This window comes from Heterodontus francisci, chromosome X (assembly GCF_036365525.1).
Source record: "Heterodontus francisci isolate sHetFra1 chromosome X, sHetFra1.hap1, whole genome shotgun sequence".
In the NCBI taxonomy this organism is placed as follows: Eukaryota; Metazoa; Chordata; class Chondrichthyes; order Heterodontiformes; family Heterodontidae; genus Heterodontus; species Heterodontus francisci.
This window is the reverse complement of record NC_090421.1, coordinates 13,028,260-13,047,365: the sequence shown is the minus strand read 5'-3', so window position 1 is coordinate 13,047,365 and position 19,106 is coordinate 13,028,260. Positions and strand designations below refer to the sequence as shown.

Below are 19,106 nucleotides of genomic sequence, written 5' to 3'. Positions count from 1 at the left end.
CACAAAAACATCCAATAGGGAATTTGAAAAGTTATTTACCCAGAGAGTGGTGAGAATGTGCAACCTGCTACTACCAGGAGTGATTGAGGTGAATCGCATCAATATATTTAAGGGGAAACTAGATAAACACGAGGAAGAAAGGAAAAGGAGGATTGCTCATCAGGTTAGATGAAGGGTGGGAGGAAGCTAGGATGGTACATAGACACCAGCATGGACTTGTTGGGCTGAATGGCCTATTTCTGTGCTATGTAAACAGTAAACCTTTGTGCATCAATTCCCCAAAAGCTTTGGCGGAGTATTTTAATGTTTATTAAAGTCCCCATTTATATTAGTTTGACCTGAATAATAGTGGCTGAGAAGGAAAAATACGTGCAGATGGTAGAATGGTGTAAAATACCCAAATACATCTTTTTACTTGCACTTCATTCATACGCAAGGATGATTAGCATCTAGGAAGTGGCGAACAGAAACATCAGAACTTTATTGCCAATACTAAGCGTGGTGAGAGCAAGAAAAGAGTCACAAGTTCTAATTAGTTTTCCTCTTTTTAAACCAAACTTTAGCTGTAATTCTCGGATTAAATAGAATGAAACATTTGTTAGGTTTTCACCAAGGATAATCCAAGGAAAGCTCAATCACGAATCTTCGTTTGTGTACTGAATGTATGAAATATGAACTTGACAATCTGTTGATTTTAAATCACAGCCACAGGCCAACTTTGACTTCCTGTGGAATTTTATTTCACTAGCCTGCTGTCCTCTATGGACTTGCACACACCACTGAAATACTCAAATTAGGGCTGAAGCTGGGAATTGTTGGAATCAGCATCTCACAAATGAAGCAAAACACTATACATATGGCAGAGATAAGCAGTGCAGGAACTGAGTCACAATGCGCAATCGGCAGTACAGATTGAGTCATGATTATTTGATGTGTGCCCTTGCTTGTTACATAACCTACCAGCATATATAACTGTCATACCAGCACTAGCACCAAGTTCAAAAAGTTTGCTCAGGCTCTGTCTGATCAGACAAGCTCTTGAGATTTTAATATACAAGTAACTCCTTTAAATTAAAAGAGAGAGTATTTACTCACTTCATCAATAAGATTTTCAAATTCTTTTTCCATCTCTTCCTTCACTTCCCTTTTAATTTCAGACATCTTTGATTTTGGTAGAGACACATCCTCCAGTTCTTTTTCAAAGTCTTTAATGAGCTCATTTTCTTCATCATCAACCATCCCCTCTTGTTTTGCTGTTAAGTCTTGATCAGTGGATTCATCCGAAGACCCTGTAGAAGCATCTGTGGTTGGATCCTTGTCGTCTTCACCTTTCTGCTTTCATAACCGGAAAAAAAAGTTTCAATTGTGACAGTTATACAACTGCAAACACATCTCACTATCTGCCATCCCGGGGTATATTTAAAACCCAAGTACATTTACCAATATACACAAGGTGTGTCAGAGTTATACAGCACAAAAACATGCCCTTCGACCCATCGTGTCTGTGCTGGCCATCAAGCACCTATCTATTCTAATCCCATATGCCAGCACTTGGACCGTAGCCTTGTATGCTACGGCATTTCAAGTGCTCATCTAAATACTTCTTAAATGTTGTGAGGGTTCCTGCCTCTACCACCCCTTCAGGCAGTGTGTTCCAGATTCCAATCACCCTCTGGGTGAAAAAACATTTTCCTCAAATCCCCTCTAAACCTCCTGCCCCTTACCTTAAATCTATGCCCCCTGGTTATTGACACCTCTGCTAAGGGAAAAAAAGTTTCTTCCTATCTACCCTATCTATGCCCCTCAATTTTGTATACCTCAATCAGGTCCCCCCTCATCCTTCTCTGGTCTCACGAAAACAACCCTAGCCTATCCGGTCTCTCTCTTCATAGCTGAAATGTTCCAGCCCAGGCAACATCCTGGTGAATCTCCTCTGCACCCTCTCCAGTGCAATCACATCCTTCCTATAGTGTGGTACCCAGAACTGTACACAGTACTCCAGCTGTGGCCTAACTAGTGTTTTATACATCTCCATCATAACCTCCCTGCTCTTAGATTCTATGCCTCGGCTAATAAAGGCAAATATCCCATATGCCTTCCCAACCACCTTATCTACCTGTGCAACTGCCTTCAGTGATCTATGGACGAGTACATCAAGGTCCCTCTGACCCTCTGTACTTCCTAGGGTCCTACCATCCATTGTATATTTCCTTGCCTTGTTAACACTGTTACTTGCAATCTAACCTAGCTGGTGGAATTGCTGCTCCAAATTGAATGTAGATAAATAGCATTGTAAAATGATACTGAAGAACTTATTGCCTGAACATTAGTTTTAGTAGAATAAAAGTTTTCACATTATCTGATATGACTAAAAATTAAAAATTCCCAACCTATTCAAGTTTATAATAAGCCTAGAAATGACCATTGCTGATTGCATATCTTTGAACTTCTGACAATGCTTCCATGGGAATGGATTGATGCAATACTGTTAAAAATGCCACTACTCAGTTAAATTTAGCAATAAACATTATGAAATGTTGTCACTGAGATCGCCCTCAATGCAGCCCAGTCTCTGCCAGTCATGGATGAGCTGGACCAACAGCCAACAAAATCGGAACTCAGTGATGCCATTGATTCTCTAGCCAGTGGAAAAGCCCCTGGAAAGGACAGCATTACCCCTGAAATAATCAAGAGTGCCAAGCCTGCTATACTCTCAGCACTCCATGAACTGCTTTGTATGTGCTGGGATGAGGGAGCAGTACCACAGGACATGCGCAATGCCAATATCACCCCCCTCTATAAAAACAAGGGTGACCGCTGTGACTGCAACAACTACCGTGGAATCTCCCTGCTCAGCATAGTGGGGAAAGTCTTTGCTCGAGTCTTTTTAAACAGACTCCAGAAGACGGCTGAGCGTGTCTACTCTGAGGCACAGTGCGGCTTTCGAGCAGAGAGATCCACCATTGACATGCTGTTCTCCCTTCGCCAGCTACAGGAGAAATGCCGTCAACAACAGATGCCCCTCTATGTTGCTTTCATAGATCTCACCAAAGCCTTTGACCTAGTCAGCAGACGTGGTCTCTTCAGATTACTAGCAAAGACCGGGTGTCCAAAGCTACAAAGTATCATCACCTCATTCCATGACAATATGAACGGCACAATTCAGCATAGCAGTTCCTCGTCAGACCCCTTTCCTATCCTGAGTGGCGTGAAATGAGGCTGTGTTCTCGCACCTACACTGTTTGGGATCATCTTCTCACTGCTGCTCTCATGTGTTCAAATCTTAAGAAGGAATTTTCCTCCACACATCAGATGGCAGCTTGTTCAACCTTGCCCGTCTTAGAGCGAAGACCAAAGTACGGAAAGTCCTCATCAGGGAACTCCTCTTTGCTGACGATGCTGCATTTACATCCCACACGGAAGAGTGTCTGCAGAGACTCATCGACAGGTTTGCGTCTGCCTGCAATGAATTTGGCCTAACCATCAGCCTCAAGAAAACGATCATGGGATAGGACGTCAGAAATGCTCCATCCATCAATATTGGTGACCACGCTCTGGAAGCGATTCAAGAGTTCACCTACCTAGGCTCAACTATCACCAGTAACCTGTCGCGCGACGCAGAAATCAACAAGCGCATGGGAAAGGCATCCGCTGCTATGTCCAGACTGGCCAAGAGAGTGTGGGAAAATGGCGCACTGACACTGAACACAAAAGTCCGAGTGTATCAAGCCTGTGTCCTCAGTACCTTGCTCTATGGCAGCGAGGCCTGGACAATGTATGTCAGCCAAGAGCGACGTCTCAATTCATTCCATCTTCGCTGCCTCCGGAGAATACTTGGCATCAGGTGGCAGGACCGTATCTCCAACACAGAAGTCCTCGAGGCAGCCAACATCCCCAGCATATACACACTGAGCCAGCGGCGCTTGAGATGGCTTGGCCATGTGAGCCGCATGGAAGATGGCAGGATCCCCAAGGGCACATTGTACAGCGAGCTCGTCACTGGTATCAGACCCACCGGCCGTCCACGTCTCCACTTTAAAGAAGTCTGAAAATGCGACATGAAGTCGGGTGACATTGATCACAAGTTGTGGGAGTCAGTTGCCAGCGGACAGCCATAAAGGCGGGGCTAAAGAGTGGCGAATCGAAGAGACTTAGCAGTTGGCAGGAAAAAGGACAGAAGTGCAAGGAGAGAGCCAACTGTGCAACAGCCCCGACAACCAATTTTATCTGCAGCGCCTGTGGAAAAGTCTGTCACTCGAGAATTGGCCTTTATAGCCAATCCAGGCGCTGCCCCACAAACCACTGAACAACTCTAGGCGCTTACCCACCGTCTCGAGACGAGGAGGCCAAAGAGGAGAAGAAACATTACTAACCGTGCCATGTTGTGGATTTGAGGTGAAGATTAAGATTCAGGCAGGGTGTCTGAACCAGTGCGCTTCAGACAACGAAAGTTAGTTTGGACGTTTAAGTGATTGTTCACACCTATTCAGTTGATCTCAGTCGAGGGTAGTTGTCAGGGTATTCCATGAATATATTGCTTCCCAAGGTCAGAATTTAAAAAAGGGAGTGAACTTTGCGTTCTGAGTCAGTCTGGTCTAATAAAGACTACAAGGAGGCAAGGCCTGGGCCTGAGCTGGGAATCTAGGTATATCAGGTCAGGTTTCCCAGCTAGAAGTTGAACCAAAAGGAATAAAATATAGCGTGAATATTCCATCCACAACAGGATTGTGTAGCATCTTTTGTTGTTTTATGGTGCAACTGGAATTGTTGCAGGGAGAACTGAAACTATAAAATTGCTAGTTTTGTTCAGCACATGTATTCTGCAAAACAAATCAACTTCGCGATTGGCCATTGTCAGAGTTTCAGGTCAGCCTATTGAAAGTTTGGACAGGTGGATGTGGAGGGGGATGTGCAAGTTTACAGCATCCGATTGATGTGAAAGGGGATGGGTTGAGTTAGATATTAGGCAGTGCAAGTCCACTGCAGAACATAAGATGTGAGAGATCAGCTTATGGAGTGGCTGACTTCACTGACCATAAAGGAATTCACATAAATACCCTGAACTTGTGACAATGACATTAGCAGGTTAACATCTAAAGTTTTCATAGAATCAAAATGTTAGAGCACAGAAGGAGGCCAATCGTGTCTGTGCAGGCTCTCTGAAGGAGTTCACCGAGCGCCACTCCCCCACCCTCTCCCCATAGCCCTGCACATTCCTCTTCAGATGATAATCCAATTCCCGCTTGAATGCCTCAATTGAACCTGCCTCCACCACACACTCAGGCAGCACATTCCAGATCCTAACCACTCGCTGTGTAAAATTTTTGATGTAGGTGTCACACTTTTATTAAAATGGGTCAATGCTTCTTCTAAGATAGAAGAGAGGAATGCCATAAACATATTAAATTTCACTTAGTATCACCAATAGTCACCTTTAGGCTTTTTTTTGGAACTTAAAATGAAAGTTAACATTTCGTTCAGAATGTATAGTGAACACCATCATAGTCATCAAATCTAAAGCATCTTCTGCAGCTCTCTCTATTCTCCAAAATAACTTAGTGGGTAAATGCACCACATTATGTAATACAAAGGGAGATCAATTAAGGAAGATCCCAGGTTCAAATGTTGGTCTCTACTGATTTAGCCAGTCATAATTGGCCTTAGCATTCCCAAGCCAAGAAGAGAAGTGGAGTGATGTGGGGAAGTTGGTTTGGGTTGAACAACTGTTGTAAAACTGTGTGGATGAGAAGACGGAGTTCAGCTATGACGCACAACAGTTGAACAGCTAACATTCACTATTCAAGCTCCTTTGGCAGGTTTGCGATTGCCCGTCAAATTATAGCCCATGATTTGCCACTTTTTAAATGGAGTGGAAGGCTCAAGGTGAGAAAACTCTAAACTGGAGAAATAAATTTCCCTTAATTGTGTCATCATTGTAACTACATCTCAAATATCTCCACACAGGTGGCTTTGAAATCCTTTCAACTGGGTTTGCACAACCTCTTTTTAAAAATAAAAACAGGCTTCCTGTAAGATTTCCCCTCTTTTCTCTCCCTTCTCTTCACAACTCAAATTTAGTTTCTCACCCAGAGAAACACACATCGGCTAGGTGAGGAGTAATATTCATTGAAAGAAATGCCAGCAAGATAGATAAAAAATAGATTCCATCAAGTGATTTTAGCCCAGAAAGGGGACTCAGTTAAACTGCTACAAAATCCAGTCACCCAATAATGCAGCTCATCAAACAAATTATAATTGCGAAATCAGAACACCATCAAAAAGGAGTGAAACTATCTTAATAATTTCTTTGCTTCAAAATCAACATTTGAGGACTATGCTGAAATGCATTAGACGGTTGCATGAGTACCTTTTTAGTCTGGTCTTTTAATTCTTGAACAAATTTGATAAGATCGTCAGGGTTCCGTGTTATTCTGAAATGCACTTTCTGATTTCCTGAATTGAAAGGTGGGGATGGAAAAATTACAATATCATTCTCTCTACAGAATTGAACTTTAAAAAGCGACTAGATTACTTTTTTTTTTAAAGTTAACTTTATTCAATAGAAAAAGTTACAAGTAAATTAAATGTTCAGACTTTCATCCAAGTCAACTATGTTCAAGGGAAATGGTCACAGAAACAGCCCATTTTGCATCTGAAGGACATCTAGGGTTTGTAGCTCAAGGAGGAGGACAATTGCATTATATTTTTACCTTGGTCACCCAGAAGGTCATCATCCTCAGTTTTAACTGTATCGCTCAATTTAGAGTCAGCCTAACAAATAAAGAAACATGCCATTATTGGTACTCCCTCAAGTTCATGAGGACAGTTCTACACATTTCCTACCAAGGCATTTTGATAAACCCATTTTGCAGTAAGTGTTTATGAAATAATTTTTTGCTGCAGAGACCCAAAAAAACATTTTAGGGTATTTTCCAGGATCTATTTTTGCATTAAGAAAATTGGACCTCAGAAATCCAGGTAAGTGAAAAAAAAGTTTTTATTTGCAACATTGCAAGTCAAGGAAACAAGGGCTTAAAAAAATGCAGGTAAGCTACAAGGACAGGTGGTGGCGTAATGGTAATGTCACTGGACTGTCACTGCAGAGGCCCAGGTTCGTGCTTTGGGGACATGGGTTCAAATCCCACCATGACAGAGGATGAACTCTGAACTCAATTGGCTTGCATGAAACCATTGTTGATTGTTGCAAAAACAAATTTCCCTTTAGGGATGGAAATCTGCCATCTGGCCTACCTGTAACTTCTTAAATGCCTCTTAAATGCCCTCTGAAATGGCCTTGTAAGCCACTCAGTTCAAGGGCAATTAGGGATGGGCAATAAACACTGGCCTTGCCAGCTACGCCCACATCCTATGAACAAATTAAAAAAAAACAGCTCACATCTATTTTCAGTGCAGCAGCGCCCAGGTAAAACATGCGCTTATATTCACCAAGTTTGAGTTAAAGAACTGTTAAGATTTTGGGGAAGGTAAGGTAACAAATGTTCAATTTTTCAATTCTATATTAAAAAACTTAAGGTAGACACTTAAGACTTCCCCCTGCCCACTTTGTGCATGTTAACTTCTTGGTCTGTTCTTTGTCAGTGAAGCATACTTCCAATCTTTGAGGCTTCACAATTATATGAAAGTGAAAAGTAAGATATGGCTAAAACAATGCACAGTTAATAACTTGACAATATTTTAAACAGCAACTGGATGCAAACTATATGAACAAACAAGGAAAAACCTTGAATTCATAATTTCACAGGAGTCCAAATCTAGGTCCACTGCTATAATTGGCTTATGTATTTGGCAACTAGACAGGATCACTGTTGAACTCAGGGGTGCAATGAAAATTGGGTCCCACGTGCAATACATTACTGAACCCACACTGCATGATGCATGTGCCAAGCATGAAGAAAGGGATACCAGGAGCATGTTTAAGGCCAGTATCAGGGCTTATCTTGGCACATTCATTTCAAAGCCTACATGCACTGCAGAAGTATGAAGTGGTTACCGAACGCTTCACTCATGTCCCTCAGCTGTTGTCTGGTTCTGCACCAAGGACTTTCCTACAGCCAACTTCAGGATTTTAAAGAAACCTGGACTAAGCTTCAGTATAAAAAAAAAACACCAGGAACAAATTTACCCAAACTCAATGGTATAGCACATAACAAGGGAAAGGGGGTTAAAAACTCAGATAGTTAAAACAGGTTTTAATTTTAAGGTGTTCTTGTTCTTTAACACAATTTACATGAATACAGACACTTAATTCTTATAGTTTTATTATTTTTCCTCCAATTTCCCAAAGATTCAATGCTCCCAAATTTGAACAAGTTCGATTCTTTGTCCATTGGGATAAATCCTTATCCATTATAAACTGCACACATGGGCTTCAAAGTAGCAGTATCCTCAGACTTCCATTCTGTTATCATAATCTCAGAGATAGAGGCAGGGAAGTTATTTTGAGGATTCTGTGCCTTGATTTTTAAAAAAAACTGATTTTGGGTTTGATATAAATGCTTCGAATTATGAAATCCCAACTTGCAGCAGAACACTGCACAAGGCTGGCAGAAAGGAAAGAGTCATTGTCAAATCGGAACATTGCCCATTTCCCTAGTGGAATAATCTGCTCAATTATCGCTGATCTTTTTAAATAAGCAATTTGCAGCAAGATCTTTATCGCTACTCGAACGTCCATCCTTCATCGCCAACCAAGTTTAAAATATTTATTAACAGAAATTACACCACTACTCTCCCAACAGGAACGTTCATTGCAATAAAAAAAATCCTGCAATACCTCTTCTGGGCTCTCTTTTGAAAAAGGACCATCCTCAATTTCTGATTTGCCGATTTTGTTCCAGAAATCCTCACCATAGTCATTCTCTTCAGTCGCCTCCTGTGAATTGAAGGTTTCACCTGCTAGAAATCAAAAGAAACCCCCAACTGTAAATTCACAGGTGCTCCGTATACACTGCATGTGATTTAAATAAAAGATTTCACTACAGATCCGGTCATAAGTGAAGGCATATTTTCTATTATAAAAGCTACAATTTTGTTGAAGTGCAGACTACTGAACTAGTACACCCAGGGATTTAAGATTTGAATCTGCCACACTGCTGGGATAAAGTCTCAAAATCCTAAAAAACAAAAATGCGTCTGATCTGATTATCTGACTGGTCAGTGACCCTAAATCTTGTGTCCCATTGGTAGGTGGCAATGTTTGTTTGGTCCCTGCTAACCACATGATTACTGTTGCACTGGTTACTAGGACCAATTCCTGCACTCTTGGCCGGAGTCTTCATACAGCCTTCCAAACCCCCAAAACCCTCTCTCCCACCCCAATGTAAATGGACGAGAAAACCAGAGGTGGATAGAGATGTCCAGAAAGCCAGGGTGAGATGGAATATTTAAGTGGTAGACGAACAGACAAGAGGTACAGTAGTATTTTAAATATTTTTCAACAGAGGCTTTGCAGCCTATAAACAGAATCTCAAACTGGGATACTATATTCCCAGCAGCAGCTTTATAAAGTCAAAGCAGCAAGCTTAAATCACTGGTCCAAACATCAATTAGCCAATACCAGCAAGTCCAGCTGGTCATTTGTATGGCTGAGGAAGAAATAACCTTAGCATGCAGTTTGTTAAAAGGAAAAGACACTTGTAAAAATCTATTGCTGTTCTGTATAATTCTGGGTAATAGGGAAGATTTTTCTGAATGTCTGCCCAATAATGTATAAAAATGCCCTTTAATGTAAATGCGTTTTGTACAGTTAGAGGGGTCAGGTATACCTCCCAGTTCCAATATATTCTCATTGCTGCCTGGAAGCTCCTCTATTTGATTTTCAGGTTCCGGAGTCAGACCATTCTCTTCCTCAGTCTGTGGACTTTGATCTTTTAACAGCATTTCATCCAACGTTTTCAACTCTTCTGAGATTTTTTCCACTTTGCGTTTGGTGTCAGCTAAAGGCAACGTTGGGGAAAAGAAAGTCAACTGCACAGAAATCGCAAAAATGTTATTTTCATAAACAGCACTCGAGGCCGAGAACAGACGACAGGGCCTCCGGGGCCAAAGTGCTGGAGGCTAAGCCACAATCTCAGGGTGGAGCAGGTAGCACATCAGAAATAATGATTTTGGGATACAGTATAGTTAGAGATATGACATGTGGTGAGAGTAGCAGGCTTGGGAGGAACAGATGACTTTGGACCTATGGTTCTCAAAGCTCTCCACCACTGGCGTCTTCCTCGTGTTATGTTTGGGTTTGTTGTAAACTAATTGATAGAGATTGACTGCCATGATTAGTCAACATTATTGAATCATGCAGTTACCAGGATAGTAGGTGAACTATATGGATCATGGTACTACGTTCCTATAACCTGAACTATCAGAGGAACCACAGTATGATTTCTCACAGGAAGATTCTGCTGCCTTTTAGGTGTACAGTCAAGAAAATGGAGCAACCTTGGACCCCTATTCCACCCCCCACCCCCATTTGTTAACTGTAGCAAAACCAGTAGATGTAATTAAAAATAATTATTGTATGCTGTTACTAAGTGCCAATTGATTATTCTCCAGAGTTTGAATATTCTTACCTCTCAAAGGAAGTCAACATTAGTAAAAAAAAAGCAAGTTTTTTTTTTGCTTAAACCTTAGGGTCAGTGTCCCAGAGCCAAATCAGAAATAGTAACCTTTTTTCAAATCAGTCCTGGTATTAGGTGAGTTTAAAGAACCTGAAGATTTCAAACCACCACTAGTGTAGTTCACCTTCAGTGATGTATGTAGGAGCCCTAAATGTTTGAAGAGATTTATAAAAAAACACACACAAGGAACACACTTCCCACTAAGTAGTACTAAATGAATATCCAATCACATTAGACCCAGATTATGGCCCAGAATGTAGATGTTCATCAAAAAATGCATCTTTCCTTCTTACAAGATTAGTTTAGTATTCATGGGCAAAGAAAACAAGATACAGCACAAGACAAACAAGCTGGTCCAATGGGAGCGGAGGGAGTAAAAACAAGAAATGCTGGAACCACTCAGCAGGTCTGGCAGCATCTGTGGAATGAGAAGCAGAGTTAACGTTTTGGGTCAGGGAGGTCTGACCACCAAGCAGACACATGCACATGCAATTTGTGGGTTAAAAAGGACATTCTAATAAAGTGCTGGCTCTTAAGTCAGAAGTTTCAGTTTCACCATAAGACAGTTATTTAAAATTCCGGCTGGGCTTTTGTTTTATTTCAACACATCAATGAATCACCTTTTATAAAGATATTGTGGTTGGACATTGGAATCAATTCCAAGGAGAGTGATTTGGAGCTTTTGAGAAGACAAGTGCATAAGATGAAGCATTCAGTATAAAAAAAAATCTCCTCACCTCACCCAAGTTTAATTTTTTTTTAAAAATTAAAGTGTTCTTTACCCTACCCTGTAAGACTCAACTTTTTTTCAGACCTCTTCAACTGATGTTAGTGACCAGACCTGCCAGCGAACAACTCCACTGGGAGTAGTGTAGACTGGCATCACATCTGCTCCTTGATGGAGAATCAACAGGCATACTAGCTAGGGAGAGATAAAAAGGGCAGGTCAGAGCATCCAACTGAGGGAACACCAGTATTGAAAGCAAAGGTCTCTATAGCAAAGGGAAAAGAAGCTTCCACAAGGTAAGGTAATTAGTTTTTTCTTTAAATTTAATTGAGTGTGAGGGAGGAGGGGAGAATAAAGGAAGTATTTTCAAACTTAACACATGTCCCATACACTCACCATCTCATTTAATAACATTGCTTCGTTGCCTATAGATTGGGTGCAAACCCTCATTACTGACCAACTGCCATTCAGTACAACTGTTTCCTTCTTGGTTCCAAAGTTACAGGCACGAAGCATTAGTGCAGGATAGATCAAAAGGTCTAAAATTCAGAGAAACAGAGTGGCCATAGCACTAAGCTTCATTATACAAACACAGCCATTGCAAGTACACCTTCATAAGAAAATACAATATAGTGTATAAAATACTGATGTCAGTAAAAGTTCACTCTTGCTGGATTGAAGGTATTAAAATTTCAGTACTTACACACTTGGGCCTTGACATACTCAACATACTGCTCTGGACTGAGGGCAGGTTGACATTTAATTGGTTGAGGCTTGGAAACAATAGCCGGGCGCAAGTAAGGGTGGTGGCAGATCCGAGTGGTGTGTATTGTTAGCACATAATTACATGACTGAGGTTCATCCACTCGAGCTATGTAATCCCCTGATCCTTCCTCACACATAAACTATTAAAAATACAAGAAATAAAGGAAATTAGAACATCTGGTTAGTATAGTTATACTAGTATAATTCATGTCACTTAAATTGTACATTATCCAGCAAGTAACCAATCAATTCCCCCTCTCCTTTGAAACAATTCACCATTTCAGGGTTTCCCCAAACCTTAGGCACACCCAGGAGCAGCTCCATATAGAAATCTGGGGTTCTGGGGCTGGGACTCGTTGGATACCAACTTGAGAGAGGGATGAGAGAGCATCAGGAGTGGCTGAATGCACAGCTGCATCCAGCAAAAAGTAACTTTTCCTGGCTCCGACGGTCAGATTTCTTAATGGAGTTGCTCCTGTAGTCTAAATCACAACAATTTGCTATTTGTGCTGGGGAGTCAAACAATTAATTTTCATTAGCACAAGTTTTTAAAAACATCAACATTTAAGGGGAGTGGAGGAAAAAGGATCAGCCTATGTATTTTGACTTTTGGAGATGTACATGAAGGTGAAAGAGTGCAGGAGACTGGTGTCCAGTAAGCTCAACCAAGATGAAGATGCCGAAGCACAAATTAGACGCTTTTTGAATGAATGAATTATGGACAATGTTGGACATCTTTTGGGAAGGAAGAGTGGCCAAAAAGAGGAACTGAGTTTTAACAAAAACTTTGACTGAGACACACCATGATATAAAGGACCAAACACTGACTGCTGTTAGTAAGTTGTTCTATGGAGATTCTGTTGTCAAAACATCTGTGCCTTCCGTCACACTGCATATTAATTACCCATAGGAATCTATTTCCTGAATGGAAGGAGGACCAAGAGATGAAAGATGGATGGATGTTTGGATACATTAAAACTAATCACAATATATCTAGTCACTAAGTAGGCTTTGCTATTACAATGCATGTTTCTATTAAACAGATTGTGTGGGGCACATGCTGGTCAAGTATCCTCCATTTGGTTTGAAAATGGAACCCATTTTAAAGCATCACAAGTAATAAATATAGCACCCTGTTTAAATGGTTAATGTATTTTCCACTCCAATTGGAAAACTTTTATTTCCCTCAACATTTTCAAGTCTGTCGACAGCAAGTGCTACAGGTGTGCATGCATTTAGTGACACCATGTGGAAAATTTAGGCATAGCAGTACAAAAGGAACTAGCACAGCCCAATCAGATGTGAAAAAAGCAGGCTGTTTGGAGAAGCCACACTTATGTCAAAGTACTCCAGTCTTGGTCTCCTAGTTACTCCAAGACCATCTTAAACCAAATCTCAGATTTTGTTCTGCTTATTTGAAGCATTAGCCAGCTATTAATCCAGTGACACATACATGCAAGTTTAAACAGATTGTGGTTCGCTTAGTTTGCAGGAGTCGCACGTGATCAGGTTGTTTGTACATGTTTGTGTTTCTGCTCTATTCCCTATGGGTCTCCATTCACAAGAGAGGGGAAACAACATATACAAACAGCAAGACACTGGGAATTTACTACACAAGTGAGTTTTATGTAGAAGACCAGACTGCCTTCAATATTGAACAGTTCGAGATGGGGCAGTGTACAAAGAAGCTTTTCATCTTCAAGGCCTTGGCTGGAATCCAGCTAGACTGCGAGACTGGAAGTCTCCACTTGACAGCTTGAACAGTCTGAAAGACAAGTTTGAGCAGCTTACTGCACAATACTCACTCAAGCATGCCACAAGACCAGCTGATGTGAATATTTTACTGATTTGTTGGGATGTGGGTAACACTAAGACAGTATTGATTCCCCACCTATTGTCCTGAAGGCAGTATGAATCAACCACAGTGGGGGACTGGAGTCACATCCAGGTTAGACTTGGTAAGGGTGGCAGGTTCCCTTCCCTGAAGGGCATTAGAGAACCTGTTGTATTTTTCTAACAATTCAGCATCCCATAGCTATGCGCTGGTGGATCTGAACTCAACTTCTGGGATGCCAGTTCAGTACTGTAACCACTAGGTTAACGTATCCCTTTTATGAATGCCACACCGACACAATGGAGGGTAGCAATTCACTGAAGTTGTGCTCAAGACATGCTGCTACAAAGAGAATTTAAACCATGCTATATCTAACCAGAGTACTTGGTTAAATATACGAGTTAAAATTTCCTTTTCCTCAGCAGCATATCTTAAACCCAAAAAGTGACCTAAATTGAGATAAATGTTCCATTCCTAAGCACCAATATCTCTCACATTGAGGAGCAATAAAAGAATGTGAAAAGTCAATATTGTAGCAATGTTAAAAATAATCTGGAGAGGAAGTCTTCTTTGAACCAAATTAAGCCAATTTGTGCACTTCAACTCAAATCCAGAAATCATTTTTTTCAAAAATATACTTTATTCATAAAAATCTGTTAAAAAAATACATTACAAACAGTTCAAAACAGCACCAAGTTGACATTTCAGAAAGTGCAAAGGAGATCAGTTTTCTTCAATACAGGAGTGAATTGTCTCACAGCCCTTCCGTTGCATATTATATGCCATGTACATTTTACAGCAAACCCATATTTGGTGTATACAGCCCGAGGGGTTTCCCATGGATCCAGCCCCTCAGTTCACTATGGCGGAGGACCTTACACAGTGGTCTTTCCCCATTGAGCCTTTGAGGCGGCTGCCCCAAGCTTTAGTGCGTCCCTCAGCACGTAGTCCTGGACCTTGGAATGTGCCAGTCTGCAACACTCGGTCGTGGCCAACTTTTTGCGCTGGAAGATCAGCAAGTTTCGGGCAGACCAAAGGGCGTCTTTCACCGAATTGATGGTCCTCCAGTAGCAGATGATGTTTATCTTGGTGTGTGTCCCTGGGAACAGCCCGTAGAGCACAGACTCCTGTGTTACAGAGCTGCCTGGGATGAACCTCGACAAAAACCACTGCATCTCTTTCCACACCTGCTTTGCAAAGGCACATTCCAGGAGGTAGGCAACAGTCTCACCCACCACAGCCACCTCGAGGGCAGCGTGCGGAGGTGAGGAGATTCCAGGCGTGCAGGAAGGATCTGACGGGGAGGGCTCTTCACACCATCAGCCAAGCTACGTCTGGGTGCCTGTTTGAAAGTTTAGCGATGAGACATTCTGCCAAATGACTATGGCAGTCTGTTCAGGGAACCATCTGACAGGATCCACCATCTCCTTATTCCGTAAGGCCTTGAGGACATTCCGTGCAGACCACTGCCTGATGGATCAGTGGTCAAAGGTGTTTTTTCCGCAGAAACTTTCCCACAAAGGATAGGTGGTACGGCACGGTCCAACTGGATTGAGAGTTTCGTGGCAATGAGACCAGACCCATCGTTCGCACCAGGGACAGGTAGAACCTCAGCTAATAGTGACACGGTGTTTGCGTACTGGGACTCGACGCAGCTTGATGCAGCAGCACACGAAGGTGGTCATCAGGACGAGGGCAACGTTGGGCACATTATTCCTGCCTTTATCCAGAGATTCGAGCATCGTGTCCCTCCAGATAAAGCAGAAAATGGCTCGGGTGACCGCCACGGCACAGGAGTGGGGTAAGGGGCAAACCTGCACCACATACAGCAACAACGTGATCGCCTTGCACCTGACGACCAGGTTCTTACCCACACTGGAGAGAAAATGCTGCTCCCACATGCTCAGTTTATGTTGTACCATGGCTACTCGTTCCTTCCAGGTTTTGGTGCAAGACGAACCACAAAGCACCTTCAGGTAGTCTGACCCGACGGTGAAGGGGACAAGGGATCGGTCAGCCCAGTTCCCAAAGAACATGGCCTCACTCTTGCCGCGATTTACTTTGGCTCCCGAGGCCAGTTTGAACTGGTCGCAGATGGTCATCAGTCTGCGAATGGCGGACAAATCACTTGTTTGAAGTATAATGCTTCAGACAGTTTCTAGGATAGACAGCCTGTACACTTACCCTCACTTCAGCCTCTCTTGGCCTTTCATTAAGGTCACACTTGGATCCGTTCACATAAGTCTGACTGTGATATCTCTTCAATTTATGCTGTTTTGAAGCCTGCAAACATAAATGATTATTAAATGTAGATAATTTGAGCTTTCAAAACTGCAAATTAAAAAAATGCATTCAATTCTCAAAGTGCTAATACTCAGTGTATGGTTAGATCGGTGATAAAAATCAGCATATCAATGGAAACAAACTGCATTGGATACAATTTGTCTTTTCCTCCCCCCCCTTTACTGTGTACAATTCAATGGGCACCAGCAGTTCTCCACAACCAGAGTCAAGTGATAAATTTTCACATGCAGGCTCAAGAGTCTCAACAGGTTAATCAATCCTGATGGGTGGGAGCATAGCATAGTCAAGTCTCATGCTGTCCTCACCCAACATCCACACTTCTGGCAGTAGTGACTGAATAGTGATCAGAATTGGAAACCCTGGGCAATTTACTCTTACCCCCACCCCCCAACTCAAAAGGCCAATTGTTGTACGCCTATCTCTGTCCCGACTCACAGATAACTCAATATAGACCAAAAACTGAACTTGGGGTTCTCCAACTGTATGGCTCAACCACTTGTTAACTTAGGAAAGCCAACAATGCTACTACACAAGTGGGAAAAAAAAATTGACTATTCCAACATATGAGGAAACAGATGGCTATATAGTTAATGTTACAGCTATGACTACACACTTTCAAAAAAGAAGCTGCAGGCTGGAAACAGGAAATAAAGTATCAAAGATTACAGACATATTCTAGCAGCTTTTACAATTTAGATAGCAAACATCCTGCATTTTTTTAAAATTGCATTTCAAAAGTTAACTGATTACAATGTTTATCTGAAACAGTACCTAGTGGCTATTGACAGAATGCAACTCTCGCAGACTAGCAGGCTAGCTTAGGATTTGAACAGAAAACACTGGAAATACTCAGCAGGTCTGGCAGCATCTGTGGAGCAAGAAACATACGAATTAGGAGGAGTAGGCCACTCGGTCCTTCGAGAATGCTCCGCCATTCAGCAAGTTCATGGCTGAACTGATTACTCCACATTTCCACCTACCCCTGATAACCTTCCACCCCCTTGCTCATCAAGATTCTATCTACCTCTGCCTTAAAAATATTCAAATACCCTGCTTCCACCGCCTTTTGAGGAAGAGAATTCCAAAGACTCACGACCCTCAGAAAATATTTCTCCTCATCTCTTGTAAATGGGCAACGCCTTATTTTTAAACAGTGACCCCTAGTTCTAGATTCTCCCACACGGGGAAACATTCTTTCCACATCCACCCTGTCAAGGCCCCTCAGGATCTTATATGTTTCAATCAAGTCGCCTCTTACTCTTCTAAATTTCAGTGGATACAAGCCTAGCCCGTCCAATCTTTCCTCGTAAGACAGCCCGCCCATTCCAGGTATTAGTCTAGTAAACCTTCTCTGTACTGCCTCCAATGTATTTACATCCTTCCATAAATAAGGAGACCAGTACTGTACAGAGTACTCCAGATGTGGTCTCACCAATGCCCTGTATAGCTGAAGCATAACCTCCCTACTTCTGTATTCAATTCCCCTCGCGATAAACAATAACATTCTATTAGCTTTCCTAATTACGTGCTGTACCTGCATACTACTTTTGCAATTCACGCACTAGGCCACCTTTAGTTTAGTTTAGCATTTGACTTGGAGCAATTTGTTTTTGGAAAAAAAACTAAAATTTCTGTCGGACATTCACGCTCCACATCCGCAAAACAGAAACAAAGAAGTTAAAAGTTACTCAAGCATTAAACGCTGAAAATTGCACTTCCCTGTGATCTTACCGTGCTGTTCCATGGGCTTGCAGTACTCCAAAGAGCAAAAACAAAAACGTATGGCTTCTACTTGTTAGGGCAAGTAAGCTGGCAATAGATATTTGCGCACAATCCAGTACTGCAGGAACTAAGATGGTGAACCATTACGTGAAATCAAGAACTTGCATCTATATAGCGCCATTCATGACCTCGGGACATCCTACAGCCAATGAAGTAGTGGAGTCATTATTGGAAAGAAATGCAGCAGCCAATTTGCGCACAGCAAGGTCCCACAAACAACAATGAGAAACAACCAGAAAATCTGTTTTCGTGATGTTTACTGAGATAAATAGTGGTCAGGCCACTGGGGAGAACTCCCCTGCTCTTCTTCAAATATATCATGGGATATTTCTGTCCACGAGGGGGTAGGCGAGGCCTTGGTTTAACATCTCATCCGAAAGATGGCACCTCCAACAGTGGAGCGCTCCCTCAGTACTGCACTGAAGTGTCAGCCTGGATTATGTGCTCAAGTCTCCAGAGTGGGACTTGAACCCACGACTTTCTGACTGAGACGAGAGTGTTACCACCAAATCACAGTGGATACATTCCATTATGTGTCGAGATCAAAATTTAAAAATGTGCAGACCACTGAAATTCAACTTAAAAACAAAGTCAACATAAAACTGGAGAGTTAATCACTCAACCTGTGTAAGGTTAACAGCCAAAGCAAATTGGCTATTATAGCGAGTATGAACGGCATTTGCTTAAAGCTTTGATCTTTTGGGACCTGCAACAGAATGACACCAGACTAGCCTACCTATGACGAATTCATCCTTACCTTTGCAGTTTCATTGTTCCAGTCAAATTCAGATTCATAAAACCCAAGATACATCACATCTCCTTTAACTTCAGAATCTGAACACAACAAAAAAATTACAGCTAAAATGCAAACTCTGTCTTGAAAGTAGAGTTACAATTTTGAGAACTGTATGCAGTGTTAGACAAACACTGCATTTATATTTCAGAGCTGACAATATAAGCAACTCCAATTTTGTCAGCAGCGCTTTATTATATAATGTCAGTCCAAGATGACTCATGCAATATGGAGACCTTCCAGAGGTAACTCCTTTCTATGTCACTT

At 41.9% G+C, this 19,106-nt stretch overlaps 1 protein-coding gene across 4 annotated transcripts in view; it reads right to left on the bottom strand.

Moving 5' to 3' along the window:
• Positions 1 to 19,106, bottom strand: part of os9 (OS9 endoplasmic reticulum lectin) — a 65,515-nt gene that overhangs the window by 10,151 nt on the left and 36,258 nt on the right. For 2 of the 4 annotated variants that reach the window (XM_068024757.1, XM_068024759.1), the window contains exons 4-11: positions 18,804 to 18,880; positions 16,145 to 16,243; positions 12,065 to 12,266; positions 9,786 to 9,956; positions 8,795 to 8,916; positions 6,711 to 6,771; positions 6,368 to 6,453; positions 1,096 to 1,335 (exon numbers count right to left, since the gene is read on the bottom strand). In XM_068024757.1, coding sequence (XP_067880858.1) covers positions 1,096 to 1,335; positions 6,368 to 6,453; positions 6,711 to 6,771; positions 8,795 to 8,916; positions 9,786 to 9,956; positions 12,065 to 12,266; positions 16,145 to 16,243; positions 18,804 to 18,880 — 1,058 coding nt within the window. The remainder of the gene's footprint in view (positions 1 to 1,095; positions 1,336 to 6,367; positions 6,454 to 6,710; positions 6,772 to 8,794; positions 8,917 to 9,785; positions 9,957 to 12,064; positions 12,267 to 16,144; positions 16,244 to 18,803; positions 18,881 to 19,106) is intronic. The other 2 variants (XM_068024758.1, XM_068024762.1) reach the window with 2 other exon arrangements.